This window comes from Mesoplodon bidens (genome assembly GCF_964165515.1).
Source record: "Mesoplodon bidens genome assembly, chromosome: 2".
Taxonomy (NCBI): Eukaryota; Metazoa; Chordata; class Mammalia; order Artiodactyla; family Ziphiidae; genus Mesoplodon; species Mesoplodon bidens.
Genome location: NC_138177.1, coordinates 141,127,069 through 141,144,876, shown reverse-complemented (window position 1 = coordinate 141,144,876; position 17,808 = coordinate 141,127,069). Strand labels below are relative to the sequence as shown.

Genomic DNA, 17,808 nt, shown 5'->3' with positions numbered 1-17,808 from the left:
GACAGGGTGTACACAATGACCGCAGCAGCGCCAGGCTGGCTGGCAGACAGCAAGGCCTGCAGTGGGGGGAGGGAGGGGAGGGCGGCCGGGGCAGCTGGCATCCCCCGTGCCTGCTCAGGGCTGAGTCCCTGGGCCGGAAGACACTCACCTGCCCTGGAGCAAATATGCCGCAAGATCAGTGAACAAAGGGGCCAGTCCCTCCCTATGGACGATGCTACGCGAGGTGAGCAGAGCCACAGATTTGAGGTCAGAACATGGAGAGCCTGCCCCAGCACAGCCTGACTCTGGGCAAACCACACAAATAACAATGCTTCCTCGGTGCCAGGCTGTGCTACGGGCTTAGTATCACCTACATTTAACCACCACAACCTCACTACTATCCCCACTTTAAAGATTAAGACACTGAGGCGCAGAAGCAGAGTGATGGCCCCTCGTGCAGCTATGATCATGGCTTCAGAGCTGCAACCCCTCCGCTGTGCTGCCTCGTCCATAAGATGGGGACAGAGAGCCCCCACCCTTACAGGGCCGTGTGAGGATCAAATGAAATGATGGCTCTGAAGTGCTCCCTCAGCCCTCAGAGGTGTGTACTGATTTGGGATGTTGGCAGAGCAAACGCCAAAGCCTTTAATGCTGCCTTAAGCATGGGGTCTTAAAGGGCCCTTTCTAAGCCCACGTGCAGTTACTAAATCCCCTGTACAAATCTCAGCCTCGCTTCCGCTGCTCCAGAACAGGAAGCTCACCACCTCCCCAGGCAGCCCACTCTTCCACTGTGTGCAGCCTGGCCAACCAGAAAGGCCTTCCAGATAGAGAGTGAGATCTCCTCCAGGGGCTGCAGCTGCATCCTGCTCTCTCTCACACCAAGGAGAGTAGCCGGCACTGTGGGGATGCAGTGGAAGGCTGGCCTGGGGGCCGGCGGGAGCCCAGGACGTGGCAGCAGAGAGCGGCGAGGAGATTAAGCAGGGTGCTCACTCCTGAAAGATGTCTGGACACACAGTCCCTCAGGGGGAGGCTCCGGGTGCACCACCTGCTGCCCTAACCTGACCCCCTCAGGAGACTCCCGAAAGCCAGCACAGCCACTGCCCAGGAGGGAGCAGGCCTGCCAGGTCCTCCCTCCTGCAGAGGCCCAGACCCCGATGGCCACTTACATGCCCCCACTTCATAGATGACAAGCTAGAGGCCCAGAGAAGCCAAAGACTCGCCCAAGGCCATACAGTACATCAGGGGTGAAAGGAAGGCTGAAAGTCAGGTTTTGGAGGCAAGTTTTCAAATCAGAGACACTGGCCTTTTCACAGAGGATGGGAGGGCTTAGAAGCACAGTTTCACGGACTCAGTAGAAATGGTCCTCTCTTCTCCCAGTGCCCACCTGCCCGCAGCACTGGGTTCTGAGGTGTGGCCATAGCCAGACACCGCCTCTTCCTCTGTCCTCAGCACTACTCTGCAGGGACGGGGCAGCTGGAGACCTGGGAGGAGTCCTTGGTGCAGCCGTGGAGCCGGCCACATCCACAGGGGTGTGGGCATGTGTATGTCTGTCTACCTCCCCACACCTACACCTTGTCCCGACGAGGGCACCCCAGACCCTGGACAGAGGGGCTGATCCGTGGTCAGGAACTATAAAGGGTCAGGCCCCACCCTCTTGGTCTCAGTTCTGCACTCTTGGGCAAGGTCCATGGCGATGCAGAAAGGTACCCTGCAGCTGGCAGGGGCTGGGGCCTGCTTCTGCTTCCTGCAACTCCTCAGCACAGGGGCTCTTTTTTGATGTTGCCTGGCGCCCCAAAGAATAGTCTTTAGGACAGACCTGTCAAAGGGGTCTCCAGTTTGTTGGGCAGTTTCCTGGGCTTTGGGCCGGCCCTCCACCACCTCTAGTCACGTAGCAGCCTGGCCAGCCCCACTGGGAGGTCTCCGAGGAGCCACCAGGGAAAGTGCCTTGAGTGGCTCCACTCTCTCCTCACCAGCCCAGGGTGCCCTGGCCTGGTTTACGATCCTTCCATCTCCTTCTGGGGTCTCTGCTCAGAGGCATTGAGCTTGGGCTGTCCTGGCTCAGTGGGGAGATGCAGCTTCTCCTGGTGGCACAGGACTGTCTCTAGGGATGGTGGACTATCCTTCACCTGAACATTCTCAAATGCAGACAAGCCAGGTTGGCGATCTGACTCTAGGCTGTGCTGACCCCACCCCAACCAGAATACCAGACGCGCTGCAAGTGGCATCCACGGGAGCCTTCAGAGCCCTGCCAGTTTCAGCCTCACCCCAACAGGATTCACTTCTGAAAAACTGAGCCACGGTGCTTTGTGACCGCCTGGAGGGGTAGGATAGGGAGGGTGGGGAGGGAGGGAGATGCAAGAGGGAAGAGATACGGGAACGTATGTATATGTATAACTGAGTCACTTTGTTATAAAGCAGAAACTAACACACCATTGTAAAGCAATTATACTCCAATAAAGATGCAAAAAAAAAAAAAAAAAGAAAAGAAAAACTGAGCCAGAAGTTCTCACCTGACACAGGCATAGGCATAATTCTTTAAAGAGAGAATACAATTAAGTGGAAATACTACCTCCTTTTCGCCACTGGCTGCTTCACAAAACCAGAATAAAATCTGCCTGAGGCACTGAGGGCAAAGGGCAGGGTGATGCCTAGTTTGCTGGTTCCTTTGTGACATTTAGGCCAAAATGATACACAACCTCAGAAAGTATGATGTTACTCCATTCGGTTTTGAAACCTATATAGTAGCCCCAAGACCACACTGTACCTATTCTTTGTTCAGAAAGTTCTAGAGTGGCCCCACTATTAGCAATGTTATTCTCCACTTGGAATAACAGGCTGAAGGTTTCCCACCTCTGTGTCCAGTCTCAGCACGGCCCTGTGCATGCAGTGGTGCTTACTAAAGACTGCCTGAAGGGGCTTGGTCACCTTTCTTAACAGTCCAGGCATGGCAGAGACAGGGCTCCCTCCCTGGGCCCAGGTTCTAAGGAGGGAATGGGATCCGTGCAATGCTTTGCGGAGCCTTGTGCTGCGGTCTCTCTCACAGCTGTTTCACACGGCCCCACGGTGAGCCCTGTGAGGTCATCACCGGACACCCATTTTGCAGATGAGGGACTGGAGGCCCAAACAGGCTGAGCTGAGGCCAGGACGGTGTTCCTAGCACTAAGCTCATCCCTTTCCTGTCCATTCTGAGTGATCAGGGCAGCACCCTCAGGGGACAGAGAGAAAAGGCTTGGGGGGTAGATCCTGTCCTCTCCCTGCCCTCAGCTTGGGGGTCTAAAACTTCCAGGCTCTACGATGCCCACTCCTTGGCTGACCCCAGAACCTGCAATCCATCTCATATCCCAATCTCGCCGAGACCCAGGCTCACTCAAGGCCAGGTCTTTCTGCCCCCAGTGAGGGGCTGGTGAGGACATCTGGGTTGCTCTAAGGGAGGTTTGGCTCTGGAATTTAATACTGCACCCTACCCAGAGGGGCACAAGTGACATGGGAAAGGAAGGAAACAGAAACACTAATTAGAAAAGATACATGCACCCCTATGTTCATTGCAGCATTTTTTACAATAGCCAAGATATGGAAGCAACCTATCCATTCATCTTGGATAAAGGAAATGTGGTACACACACACAGAGGAATATCATTCAGCCATAAAAAAGACTGAAATCTTGCCATTTGTGACAACATGGATGGACCTTGAGGGCATCATGCTAAGTGAAATAAGTCTGATAAGGAAAGACAAATACTGTATGATTTCATTCATACATGGAATCTAAAAACCAAAGCAAATGAACAAACAGAAAACCAAAGCAAGTAACAAAACAGAAGTAGTTACAGATACAGAGAACAAATGGGTGGTTGCCAGAGGGGAGGAAGGTGGGGCTGGTGGGGGGGAGGAAACAAATAAGTGAAGGAGATTAAGAGGTAGAAATATCCAGTTGCAAAATAAAATGAGTCATGGGTATGAAATGTATGGTGTGAGGAACACAGTCAATAACTATATAATATCATTGTATGGTGACACATCATAGTAACTAGACTTATTGTGGCAATCATTTTGAAACGTCCAGAAATACTAAATCACTATGTTGTGTAACAGGAACTAACACAGTGCTGTAGGTCAATTATACTTCAAAAACAAATGAACTCATAGAAAAAGAAATCAGATTTGTGGTTACCATTGGCAGCAGGTGGAGCTGCGGAGGTGGGGGGGAGGACTGGATGAAGGCAGTCAAAAGGCACAAACTTCCAATTAGAAGGTAAGTACGTACTAGGGATGTAACATACAACACGATAAATAGAATGAACACTGCTCTATGTTATACATGAAAACTGTTCCGAGTAAATCCTAAGAGCTCCCATCACGAGGAAAAAACATTTTTTTCTATTTCCTAATTCTGTATCAATATAAGATGATGGATGTTCACTAAACTTATTGTGGTAACCATTTCATGATGTATGTATGTCAAATCATGCGGTACACCTTAAACTTACACAGTGCTGTATCTTAATTATATCTTAATAAAACAAGGGAAAAAAAAAAAAGGAGAGATGTTTTCAGAGCCCCTGAGGTTGGCGGGGTGGAAAGGGTCAGCTGGCCTCACCGCAGGGCTAGCCTCTCCCTCCCCTCTGGGCACCGACCTGCTAGCCTACAAGAGCTCCTCCACCCCTGTACCCTGCTTGGTGAGGCCAGGAGGGCCCTTTTCAGCAAGACCTCAGCCTTCAGGACCCCCACCCTCTTTAAACGTGCCATGAGAGTGTGCCAGACTGCTGCTCAGGGACATGGACACGACGAAACTCCCGCTAAGCCAGGAGGAAATCCTAGACTTTGGGACACTCTGCCCTCGGTCCGTCTGATAATTATCCATTCCCAGCTTCCAGAACCTCAGTATTACTACAGACTTAACAAGTGTTAATGGCCTTTGCCAGAAAAAATAAAAAGAAACGCGAAGCAATCACCAAACCCAAGCAGCTCGAGTCCTGAACTATGGTTTTAAGGCCCCAAGTTGGAAAACACGAATTGCTTCCTAAGAGGCTACCCTGGGCCAAGCATCACGCCAAGAACTTGAGCCTCCTCCTTTCAGCAACCATACAAGGAAGTACTGGTCTCCTTCCCATTTTACAGATGCAGCTGCTCAGTCTCCAAGAATCAAGAGGGGTGGGTGGTGGAGTACTCCATCCTCTTGTGTCCCCTAGACACCCCCCCAGCCCCCCAGACATCCTGGAAGTCCAAGGCCACTGCTGATTTCCACACCAAGAGTATCTCTAGTGTGTGGCTGAGGAATCTGAGAGTTTCTGACTCAGGAGAGGGAACACTTGGCTTTCAGACCCTGTCACCCCTCCCACGGGTTCCTGCGGAGGTCAGCTCAAGCCGGCCGCCTGGCAGGAAGGGGCCACTCTGGTAGCTTAAAAGGAGCTGGTGAAAACACAAGCTCTGGGGGATTTGAGGAAAGAAAAGAAAACTGGAGCTGCAATTGGTGTGGGCTTGCTTCCTTTTAGGATTAAGGGGCCAACGAAAGGCAAGGACCTCCCTCCCTAAGAATCTTTCAACGCCACAGATGTTGCAGCCATCACCGAGAAGAACGCGGCAGCTGGGTGTGCTGTAAATACAATTCCAGACAGAGTGGAGGGCTGTGGGGTGTGGCAGACGCCTCTTCCTCCAAAAGGGAGGCATGTGTGCGTGAGTGGGGGCATGACCTCACCCCCAGGGAACCGGAAACCTGTGCAGGGGCCCAGAGCATCCCAGCACCGACAAGCAGGAGTGGGAGAGAAAAGGAGGCCTCCAGGCAGGGCAGAAAAGAAGGGAAGGAACACCCTAGAACAAAATCCTCCTGCTCTCACTGTGAAATGCCCCTCTCCTTACTCAGACTTCTGGCTTTAGATAGTCAGATACCAGAGAATTCGCAAGGAGGGCAGAGCACAGCAAACTCTCTGCCACAGCGCCTGCAGGACCCAGAGCCGTGTTCAAACACTCAGAAGAGCGGGAGCCAACTGTGAGAAGGTGCTAGAACAGGAATGGCCTGCCAGACCCCTGCCTGATGGTGCTGTGGGACCCGGGACCTGTGGGTATGGAGCTGCATCCCAAGGAGCGACCACTGTGTTGCTGCTATAAAGGGGTGGGCAGGGCACTTGAGGTAATTTCCTCTAGAGGTTTCTAAACTGTCCTTTTTGGCAGTGGAGCCCCTCTGGGCAAAAGAAAGTTTAGGCAGGAGCTTGGTATATGAAAATGGCAAAAGCTCTGAGTTGAAGGGAGTGCCGGGGCCCTGGCCGGCCTGGCTCCTCGCAGCTGGGTGGTACCACCAAGAACCATGGCTACAGATTCACCCCCCACTGGACTGGGGGGGACACTGAGGCCTGCTGGGGCCACCGAGGTGAAAGTGATTTGTCCTAACTCAGACAACTGGTGAGTTGCAGGCAGAATAATGCAATATCTTGCCTTGGGTCCCAACAAACTGTGACCGTTGAGCCAGCTCAGGCCCACCCTACCTCCCAAGGGTGGGAGGAAGCCTTGGGGACCCACACCGCTGCTTGGGGACACAGACCCCTGCCTTCCAAATGCCTCAAATCCCTCCCGTGGAAGGCTCCCAAATGCTCCTCTTCCCCAGCTCGCTGGGGGTCCCCTCAACTCTGCCAGGTGGGCTGCCCAGCTGTGGGCAGAACGGGCCGCTGGGGCCCTGGTCACGCCCTCTCCCCTCACCCCTCCGAGCTGCGAGACGTGGAAAGACTAACAGACTTGGAAAGAGGAGAGAAGGCGGGTGCACACAGATGGCCAGGAGATGGAGAGACAGACAGGCGGTCGGTTACCTGCGGGCCAGGCCCCATGGGCCCCATGCCTCGGGGAGGGTTCATTCTCTGCATTGATCCTCCCATGTTGGGGTGCCCTGCGTGACAGAGCGGGTGAGCCATGAGTGGCAGGAGGTGGAGGCAGACAGTGGGGGGGGGAGCCCCTCCTGATGCCCCCCCCGCCCGTGCCCACCCTGCCTTGTCTACCTTGTTGTCGCGTGGGATCCATGGAATTGGGCAGCAGTGGCTGTGTCCCAGGAACTCCTCCCGGAGGCTGAAAGAAACGTTAAGACCCGAGGTAAGTGGCTGCTCCCCGGAGCTGGGGACAGAGGGGAATGCACCTGCCTGCCCAGGCTCCCCACCTGACCATTTAGGGCCACTCATGGCCTCCCCAAGGCCGCTCCTGCTGCCCGCCGGCTGGGGGGTCCCCGGGCAGCAGCAGTCAGCTCCAGCTGGTGTTACGGAAAACTGCAGCATGGGTGGGTCAGCATGGGTGCTTCATCTTTGGGAGAAGAACCACGGCCCAGCACTGCCGTCTTGGCAGGTCTATATACCTGCCAGAGCCCAGGCACACTCTGGCTGGGCCACCAGCCACACCCCCTCAGAGGCAGCACTACTCCCTCCCTCCCTTTTACCACCCAAACTCCAGCTGATGCAGTTTAGGCCAAACCCTGTCTCTCCTTTGCCTCGTGGAGAGTGGAGATGTAACTCGTTTTATCCCCAACTCCCAACGGTGGGGACCGAGACCCACTAGCTAAAATCCTGCCACCGTGGGAGGTCCTTTTTCAAGGGGGCAGGGGAGGAGGCGGCTTTTGAGATTTAGATGAGGGAGCTGAGGTCCAGAGGCCTGAGGGCCCCCAGTCAGCCCTCAGTCCCCTGCCGCAGAGCCAGGAAGAACACCCAGGACTCTGGACCCCAGGGGTGGAAGAGGAGGCCTCTAGGAGAGGGTGAGCAGGATGCTGAGTGACAACCTGCCACCGAAGGCCTGGTGCATGTGGCACATGCTGGTGTGACTACTACAGAGAAGATGAGGACGGGGCCAGGGGTTTCCTGAGTGAACGCTTGGCACACCAGCTACGAAAACCCCTTCAAAGCAATTTATTTGAGACTGAAGTTTATTTCAGCTGCAATATGAAAAAAGAGGAAAGCAGAGCTGGGGGAGGGGGAGGGAAAGGGAGCTTCACTTTTAGAACCCCATGCCTTAGGACTAAGCACGGGCCCTTGGCTTGGAGAGGAAAGCCTCTGTGAAAGCTGGGCACCTGTGATGGGGACCTCCACCCCCACCCCCTGCTTCGCCCGGGTTCCCCAGCCCCGCCCGACTGTGCTGTAGGGATGATGGCCGAGTGGGGAGCGGATGGCCCAAAAGGAAACTCCAAACCAGTTCTGGAATGAGGTGGTGGGAAACAAAGGGACAACTTCTCACTGTTCAGCTTCAGAATGGCGTGTGTGCGTGTGTCTGGGGAGGGGGAGGCTTCTGGGAGGGCCATGCAAGCCTGCGGGTACTTGCTGCTTGAGAAGTGGCATCTGGCACCTGCTGCTTCCATCTGCCTGGGGCTGCAGAGAGTCTCTCTCTGTGGCCCTGGGTTTTAGCTGCTCCGACCTCTTGCTTTCTCCCAGCTCTGCTTCCTCCCCCGAGTTCCCAAGCTCTGAATCACCTGGCTGGTTTTTGTCTGCCCACTTGGGGGTTTGGGATATTTCTCGAGCCTGGTTTCAGGACGAGAGGACACAGGAAGACCTGCCACTGAGGCTGCTTGGTTTGGGGGCTCCTGGGATGTTGAGGTGCCGGGAGACCCCCACCCCAGGCCTTGGTAATCCCCCATCTAACTCTGATGGAGCGGCCGTAGGGGGCTGGACAACCACTTCCTCTCCAGGTAGCCCTGTGCTGACCCCCAGTTCTGGCCAGAGGCTCCTCCTTGGGTTCCCCTAACCCTGCTGTGTGTCAGAACCCAGGAGCAGAGCAGGGCTTCCCGGAGGCCCAGAGGGGACCCAGGAGTCACTTCCCTCACTGGAGTGACCCTGAAATAAGGCAGTCTGGGCCTCCTCTACCAGGGAAGAGCCAAGGTAAAAGGGGCCACACTGCAAGGGCTGAGGCCCTCAGGCGCGAGAAAGGAGAAAAATTAACGGCTCATATATGGGACTGCAAGCACGAGCCGTGCACACACCCTTGGGGCCCGCTGGGGAGAGAGATGCTCTGGGGCTGTCCCACAGGCTCCTGGAAGTAGGCCAGCGCCTCGCCTACAGCACCATGGGGCAGGCGCAGGAAGTGTCTGCCCAGTGAATGGACAAATCCCACCAGAATCTGCTGGGTCACTCAGCTACCTGCCTGAGTCCACAGGTTGGGTGGGGTAGGGGCTCCACTGGGATGTGATGTCAGGGCTGCCTGACAACCCCTGACTCTAGCCTTCCTCTCCTTAACCCTGCTGAACCCCACTGCTCACCGCCCACCCATCGACCCTGGCTTGAAACACCACAATGCTCTCTCTGTACAAGACTCCAACCCCCTAGCCAGGGAGGCAGATGGAGGACGGCCTTGCAAGGCTTTAGGGCCAGGTCAACGACCCTGAGCTCCCGGTCTCCCTAAGTGCCCTACTCATTGCCCTAACCCAGGAGGTCACGTGGGCCTGAGCTGCTTCTGCTTCCTCCTCCTGCCCTGGGGAAGGCTGAGCTAACGGGTGGCATAGAGGCTTCTGTGGGACCAGCAGCCCCAACTGAGGCACTCTCCAAGAGAAGCCCAGGGTCAGTTCCTGGGACAGGGACACATCCCCCCTTGGAGGACAGAAATGTCTTGAGTCCACAGGAAGCTGGAAACCGGTATAGATTTCCAATGGGGGAGTGGTGGGGAGGCTGGCCCGACTGATTTGTAATGCGAGGTACAGATGATGGATTTATTCTCCACGTGCCCTCTTGGGCACTTGCTCATGCTTAATTGATAAATAGAAACAAGCGTCTCCTCTCATGTCCCTTAATTGATGGAGGAAGGGCCACAATTATGATAAGGAAGCATCTGTTCCGTCCCTGGGGCAGAGGCCAGTTTGGGCTAAGGAGAGCCCTGGGTGGGCAGGAGGGAAAGTTGCTGCTGGGGTCCGTGCATGTGATGGCAGAGAAGGCCCACTTGATGGCCCGTTAAAATCAAAGGCAAGGGGCAGCACTTTTACACCTATGAAAGCTAACCGAACCTGGCGAGGTGGAGAGGAAACAGCACTGGGCCGGGAGCTGAAGACGGACACGAGCCCAGCTCACTGAGACACTTAAGGAAGTCACTGCTCCACTCTGACCCTCTGTTTCCTCATCTATGATACATCCTAGGGTCCCTCTTTGCTCAAAAAGCTGGGTTTCTAATTCTTGTCCGAATTTTTCCCCTTCGTGTCAGAGAAAACAGGAAAGAAAAGATTTTTGGAGAAAAAAGAATAGTGGAAACTGGTAGGCTATTTAACTTTAAAATTGGAGTCCCCTGGTTATGAGCATCTCTCCAAAGTCCCTGTATTGTCTCACTCAGGAGTTTTCTTGCAGAGCCTTGAGAATGAAAGGGATCACATTCAGGTAATGCCTATCTAGCTGGTGACCTAACTCCCAGCTCCAAAGGCAACAAGGGCTGGATGTACTGGCACTGCTGGTCAGACTTTCTGAAGGGCTTCTGCAAGGTCACTCTAAGAATTATGTATACAAATATGTATGGGCATGAAAAGAAATTTCCCTGATTTTTAAAGTTTCTTTTAAGTCTGTCTACCCTAAAAAGAAGATAATTCCTCTTTACCTCTGCAGCTCTCTTCCCGCCCCTGGATGGGCTGAATCAGGTAGGGCAGCTGGGGACCGATTTCTCCAGACCACCTCGAAGTGCCAACCCTAATGGGCCAGCATAAGGCCCACAACTCCAGGTTGGAAACCCCTCCCCGTAAGCAGACCACTTTTCTAATTACATGAACAAATCCTTTCTTATTTTGAGTTGAGTCTGGGAAGCAGGCAGACATTGCTTAAAAACTCACAAATGTCCTCCTCGCTGCATCCAGGCTCCTGATCTAAGCATTCCTACTGGCCATTTCTCCCCTTAATAGCAGGATTATATTTACCAGCCTTGGCAATTCTCAAAAGCTTCCCGGAAAAAATGCACGTTGTCAATTAACTTCATTAAGAAGGAAGACCCTTTTCCAAGAAGGGGCTGGAAGGGGGGGGCTGGGGAGTTACCACCTTCTCTAGAATAGTGGAAACCCTGCGTTCCCGGCCTGCTGCTCCAGAACTGGCTGCCCAAAGCCCACCGGTAGAGACAGGTGAAATGTTGAGAGGGGCTGCATGGGGACCTGTTTATAAGCCTCCCACGTTAAAACTGTCCCTCCACCTCCCAGCCCTTCTCTCAGATTGTGATTTGAGTCCAAGACCAGCCGGGTTCACGGGTGGCCGAGTGAGGGGAGAGAACATGAAAAGGTACAGTACCTGGTTTCCCATTCTGATCGGGGGCCGGGGGCCGCCTGCGTATCGCGGTGACATAAAAGGCTGCAATTACAGGGCATTAGTTCAATGACAGCCTGCACTCAACGGTGACAGACAGAAATGCGCTCCTCTCCACAAAGTCCAGTTTTGTTACAACTAGTCATCTTTTAAACTCTCTTCCTCCCGGTGGCCTCTTCCCTCGGGCAAAACTTCCTTTGGGTGGAGGGAGTGATAGATGCATATACCCTGCACCTGTTGGCGGAGATCTACTCTGGATGCCTGCCGTGGCAGCAACTGGGACCCGGCACAGGACGCGGAGGAACGGTTACAGCAATGCAGGGCAAAGGAGGAGACCTCTGCTCTTGGTAAGGGCAAGTGAAAGAACCGGAAAGGGACTTGTACAGAAAATTTTCAAGCGTGCAGACAAAGCTGGACACGCGCTCACACGCACTCACAACAGCGACAAAGGGGGTGGGGAAGGGGAGCGCGGGGGAGGAGGTACACAATGAAAACAGTGAGGGTACAGCGGGCGCCCTAACTCAATGCGGGGGGGGCGGGGAATGGGCAAGAAAGCTTTCTCAGCAGCGAGAGTGCACAAAGAAAAGGCCAGGGATGCAGCTTTGGTTACAAACAATGGTTAACCAAACTCAAAAACAAAACAAAACCAAAAGTGAGAGAGGAAAAAACAAAAACGCAAAGGTCGCTGACAAGGTCACAGAAATAGTTTTCCTTTTCTTTTGGTTTCATATCCGAGCGGGATGTGATGTCCAAGGAATGAAGACTATCTTTAGGAAAAAAAAAGGTATTTTGTGGGGGGGGCGGGGAATCTCCTTGGTCAAATCTCCTCAAAGGCAATGGCTAGAGCACATTTTGATTTTTGTTTTTCCTCTGCTGGCTCTGTCCTCCTGGTGCCCCGCGCCCCCCGGCGGGCGGGCGAGCCACAGTGCGTTTACCTGACTGTGGGGTCCCATCATGCTGCTGGGATTGTGAGGTGGAGGCTGTGCGTGCGGCGAGGGCTGTGACCCCGGAGGACCCTGTGAGGCCAGACAGTAGAGGCAGGTTATAGATCACAGCACATGGAGAAGCGCAGGAGAAGCTTAAAAGAACAAAAATTAAACCAAAACGAAGGGCGGGCGGGCGGGCGTGCAGGCTCTGGTTGGCGGGGAGGTGCAAGCTGCTGCTTGGGTCGCCGGCTCAACGGTGTGAACGGTGGGCAGGAGGGAGAGAAGCTGATAAACACATTCACGGGGGACTTACAGGCATGACAAATAAAATCAAGCTCCTTTGTGGAAGCACACAGGGGCGGGCCGTTGCAGCGGAGTTTGCCATGTTAAATACGTTGATTGAGACGGGATCAGGGCAGAGCGCAGGGATGCACAGAAACTGACCCACCCTGCAGGGCACCCACGAGCCGCCCCCCGGGGCTGCGGAAGGACCGGGAGGCCCTGCCCTCCAGGAGCTCCCGGGCTGGGTGGATGGAGACGGGTCGTGGGCCAGGACCGGGTGACCAGTCTACCGAGGGGAGGGGCCCTGATGGATGAATGGGAACAGACAGGAGGAGTGAGGTGGTGCCAGAGACTGAACACATGGGGGACAAGAGGAGGAGACGGTCACCGGGCGCCCACTCAGCGCACTCATTAACACCCCTTCACTTGCAATTGGTCCCGTGATGTGGGTTTCTCATTCCTATTTCCACCAATGACGAAACTGAGTCTCAAGGGATGAGGAGATTTGGCCACGGCCACATAACCGGTAGATGGTAGAGAGAGGAGAAGCCCGATGGGTCCAAGGCTGACCCGGGCCCCTGCAGCCAGACCTGAACGGGTGTGTGTGGGAGCAGTGGGACGGGGCTCTCCATTCCAGCCACCCCTATCCCAAGCTGACCCCTGAAGCCCCGGGCTATGCTGGCCTTGACTCCCCACAGAAGAGATGAGCAGATGAATTCCCTTAAACCACGGAGTTGGTCAAACCGTGGGCTGCAGCCCATTAGTGGATGGTGAAATCAATTCAGTGGGTTGCAGCCATTGTTTTTAAAAACGTGGAACACAATAAAAAGCATAATAGAGGGCTTCCCTGGTGGCGCAATGGATAAGAATCCGCCTGCCGATGCAGGGGACACAGGTTTGAGCCCTGGTCCGCGAAGATCCCACGTGCCGCGGAGCAACTAAGCCCATGTGCCACAACTACTGAGCCTGTGTTCTAGAGCCCGCGGGCCACAACTACTGAAGCCCACGCACCTAGAGCCCATGCTCCGCAACAAGAGAAGCCACCGCAACGAGAAGCACCCCGCGCACCGCAACAAAGAGTAGCCCCTGCTCGCCGCAACTAGACAAAAGCCCGCATGCAGCAACGAAGACCCAACGCAGCCAAAAATAAATAAATAAATTAATTAATTAAAGAAAAAGAATAGAAAATATTGGACAGCCTTGTGTGTTTTAAGGCAGATACTTTTCATTAATCTCCGTTTATAAATGTGTGTGTGTGTGTGTACTGGGTCACTGTGTCAAATGTATTTTCTACTGCGGGTCACAATCAAAAAGCATGAAAATCTAGTCAGGGAAGTGCCCTGATGCCCACTCGGGACGTTGGGAGTGGGAGGCCAGTCCTGCTGATGAGGGCACACCCTAATTCACTCTTTGCACTGGGGGCTGTGCTGCTACCCTTGGAAGTTGAGAAAAATTCAAAACACGCGTGGGGGATGAGTGTGGTTTCATTAAGAAAGAGAGGGAGAAGGGCTCTTTGAGAGACCCAGGCAGGGTTTCCTTCCTCAGCCTCCTCCCTCGAAGCCAGGCTGCCCAGCCTGCTGCTGGCTCAGGAAGCAAAGCCCAGAGCTGGGAGAGGGCGGAGGGGTGGGCTCAGGCCGGCGGGCATGGAGACAGAGAGAGGTGTGCAGAGAGAGGCGAGGGGGCCATGCCCAGGGCAGGCCTGGAGCTTCTCGGCCAAGTGAGGGGCTGCTCACTTCCCAAAAGCTCCGCGGAGCAGATGTTCCCCTACCTGCCACGCTACTAATTTCAACAAGTGTGTGTCTTTCTAGCGGCTGCCAGCAACGGCATGGTTTGTTACCATGAGCAATTTTCTTAATTAACAGACATTAATTAGCCATTTAGCAATTTTGCAAGCATTTGTTTAGCGGCTTTCCTAAACATGAATACCACTGTGATAATGGCACTGATTAGAGGGTCCCCTAATTAACAGTACAGGGAAGGAAAATTGAAATCACATAAATTAAAAAGGGAGGGGAAGTTAATGAAGGCGGGACATATTTGCACCTGCAAGTCTTTTGTACCGTGAAACTTGGGTGCAATGTAAACAAAATAAGATAATTTGAAGCCAACCCCCCAAAAAAGGAAAATGAAAAGAACGGAGGAGGAGGGTTCAAGGGTGAGGTCCAGTCTCCAAGAGGGGGCAAAGGCCTTCTGTCGGGTCCTCAGTTCTTGGCAGGAAGGAGTACCTCCTCCCTCCCAATCCTTTGCCGCCCCCCCTGGTAACATCCTGATCCTCAGGGCCAGTGGTGTGGCTTGGGCAGGTCCCTCACACCTGTGCACCCCGGCAGCCAGGGAGGTCAGGAGCAGCTGACGCACTGAGTGATCAGAGAAAAAGTAAGTAAAGCCCCTCAGACAGCCACAGACAGGGGCCTCGGTCAAAGCAGTCCTTGCTAAGGGCCAGCACTCAAACCCGAGTCTTGTCGTTCCAAGCTGCCCCTTGGCCCTGCATTCTGGCTGCCTGGGCCCCCGGAGGTCCAGAGGGCAGGGCTGGTGTGTGTGCTTCACCTCTGCACCTCCCCCAGAAGCTCTCTGCAGGACCCTGCTGCCTGGGCCCTAATGAGTGGACAGGGAACAACTTGGCCTCCATGCCGCTGCTTCAAGACAAATGACAAGGAAGGAGTAGTAGTAAGGGAGTGTGGCTGGTCAGTGAGGCCCTAGCCCAGCAACTTCCCTGTCCTGGGGGGAGCCGTGGGGAGCAGGTTGCTAAGCCCTGAGAGGGGGCAGTGGTTATGAAGTCTCTCCTCTGACTTGGAGCTGGGGTTTGGAGTGCCGAGGACACGGGAACCCTAGCCCAGGCCAGCCGGTCACCCAGAGAGAAAAGCCCACCACAGTCTGGACATAGGCGAGGATACAGCTCAACATTCACCTTCCCAGGGCATGAAGCTCCTCTCCCAGGCCCAGTCAGGCTGCCCAGGCTCTGCTTATGTACCTCCCAGCACGGCCCCCAGCACTACTGGGAACGTCACACAGCCAGAAAGCTTTTATTCCACGGAGCCAGAAGCCCACCTTTGCCAATGGGTCACCCACATCCTCCCAAATCTCCATCCTCTGTATCTCTGCTACCCCCACTCAGCCTGACAGCCCTCCGTCACTATATCTGTGTCCGGGTTCTGTCCCTGAGACTGGATGCAACAGCGCAGGGAGGGCCCTGCACACTTGGCTTGTTCTCAGGAGCTGAGAACGGGGCTCCACAGTGGGAAAATGTTTGCTCGTGTGAAGATGATGACAGACGTGCTGCCCATCTCCATGAGGAGGTATGGCATCTGCTGCCCTGTGCTTTATTAAACCACAAAAACGTGTTCTTCTCTTTCTAGTCTGCATTCTCAACAAGAGACTGACAGGTAGGTTTAGAGAAAACAGACCTTAGTCTTTTCAACTTGTTACCCACTCGAGCAAAAGGCTATGTAGGAGGCAGACAAAAAAAAAAAAAAAGAACTTGTTTTAAGATTCTGACCTTTGTTGGGATGTTGGCTTTTCTCTTCCCCAGCTGCTGCACAGATCTGGCAGGCAGGTGGAGAGGACGGAGGTGGAAGGTGAGAGAGGGCGGGAGTCTTAAAAGCTGATAATACTGAGTGTTCTCACACAGGACAACTCTCCCCGCTCCCACCCGCCCTCACACTGCCAGTGGGGCCTTCCTGGTTTCTACTTGCTGAAAGCTTTAGAAGAACCCAAAATAGGTGCATCTGGAAGCCTGCTTGGCCAGGATGACTCTCTGCATCCAGCTCCATTTAGATCATCTCCCTCACAGACCTTGGACGCTTTCCATCCTAGGTGCTGCCCAATCAACCCTCCTGACATGCCAGAGAGATGGATACAGGCAGACATCTGAGGTGAGCAGAATATAGGGCCAGACCAGGCTGGGGGTCACACCAGAAGCTTGCGGAGAACCATACCTGCCCAGCAGTCACCTGTTTGTTGGCGGCCCTGAAAGATCATCACTGCTTCCAATGCTCTTCGTTCATGGGGGAGAAGAGAGGCGTAGGACAGAGATGTGATTTGTCCAAGGCCACAGAGATGAAGCTGGCAGCTGAGCCACATCACCTAACTCCAGCCCAGGGTTCACTCTCTTCATGGTATCATGTCCCCATCCATGCAAAGAAATAGGGTTTGGAAAGAGCTGGGTTCAAATCCTGACTCTGCCACTGACTGCACTTCTCTCATCAGTGAAATGGGAACAATTACAGTAATAACGAAGCCACACCTGCCACACGGTACAGATGGCCTTCACTTGCATCAGCTCATGTCATCTCAACTCCCCACTGGAAGGGCTCTTAACTGCTCCATTTTATACAGCCACAGAGCTGAGGCTCAGCGAGGCGAAGCCACTTGCCTTGGATTACAAAGCTATTAAGTTGTGGGTCCAGGCTGATTCTAGAGTCCTGGGCCGCCTAGCTGGTCCACCATTCTACAAGCCCGTGAGCAGTGCTCCTAGAGGCTGAAGGACTTGTGGGTGCATCCAGCCACTCACCCACATACATATCCTGGGTGCTGACCTCCCATGTGTCTGGCCAGCCCATGTTGGGGTGAGGGAGGGTCACAGAAGTGCACTGGACTCGTCTTGGCCCTGAAAGCTCCCAGGCTAGCTGGGGAGAAGGATGAGGACACAGTGACAAACAGGCTGGAGTGTTGGTTTAAACTGCCACGGGTTCCAAGAGAAGGCGACAGGTAAACCAAAGCCCAGGGAGGCCACAGAATGGAGGCCAACAGGGAGCTGGGATGAGAACTGGGGGCCCCTGGTGGGTCAGAACTCTTTTCATCGCACAGTACTGCCTCCATGGGGTGACGGCAAGGAGACCTGTGCCGAGGGGACACCCCAACTCGGGAAATCCCTGCCACTGAATCTGGGAAAAGGAAGGTGACTTGCCCACTTCCTGTCTGGCCCTCGCTCTGGCCCCAGACCCTGTTAATGGACTTGCCATTCCCCTCAGACGTTACGGAAATACGTTAACTCCCGCACTTCCTTATTCTTTTTCCTGCCACTTCGGCACTGGGTGGCAGCCTCCGAGAGCCACTTAGGCAGGGCCCGGGGAGGCTCTGCTATGGGCCATTCCACTAAACCCCCAGATGCTGACAGTTGAGTGAAAGTGCCTTTGCCGTCATCGACGTGGTGGGGAGCAGAGAACAACAGATCCAAGGTCTCTGCAGAAAAGCACCTCAGAACCGTCAGCAGGACCCACCTATGCACTCCCCCCTCCGAAGCTATCCTTGAGAGATGCGCTTGTGCACGATGGGGAGAGCTTCCTGGCATCCATCCCAGCTCCTCCAGGACATGCTGTGAGTCCGGTTTCCTCATAAGGAAAACGGGATATTCTACAGGTATTGCAGGGAGGTGGTACAGCTGATGGTGCTAGGCACAGGTCCCC

The 17,808-nt window shown here is 54.3% G+C and overlaps 1 protein-coding gene across 4 annotated transcripts in view; it reads right to left on the bottom strand.

The window, feature by feature from the left end:
* Positions 1–17,808, bottom strand: part of SSBP3 (single stranded DNA binding protein 3) — a 165,773-nt gene that overhangs the window by 15,841 nt on the left and 132,124 nt on the right. For 2 of the 4 annotated variants that reach the window (XM_081224112.1, XM_081224113.1), the window contains exons 6-9: positions 12,134–12,214; positions 11,184–11,243; positions 6,963–7,029; positions 6,777–6,853 (exon numbers count right to left, since the gene is read on the bottom strand). In XM_081224112.1, the coding sequence (XP_081080238.1) occupies positions 6,777–6,853; positions 6,963–7,029; positions 11,184–11,243; positions 12,134–12,214 (285 nt within the window). The remainder of the gene's footprint in view (positions 1–6,776; positions 6,854–6,962; positions 7,030–11,183; positions 11,244–12,133; positions 12,215–17,808) is intronic. The other 2 variants (XM_081224114.1, XM_081224115.1) reach the window with 1 other exon arrangement.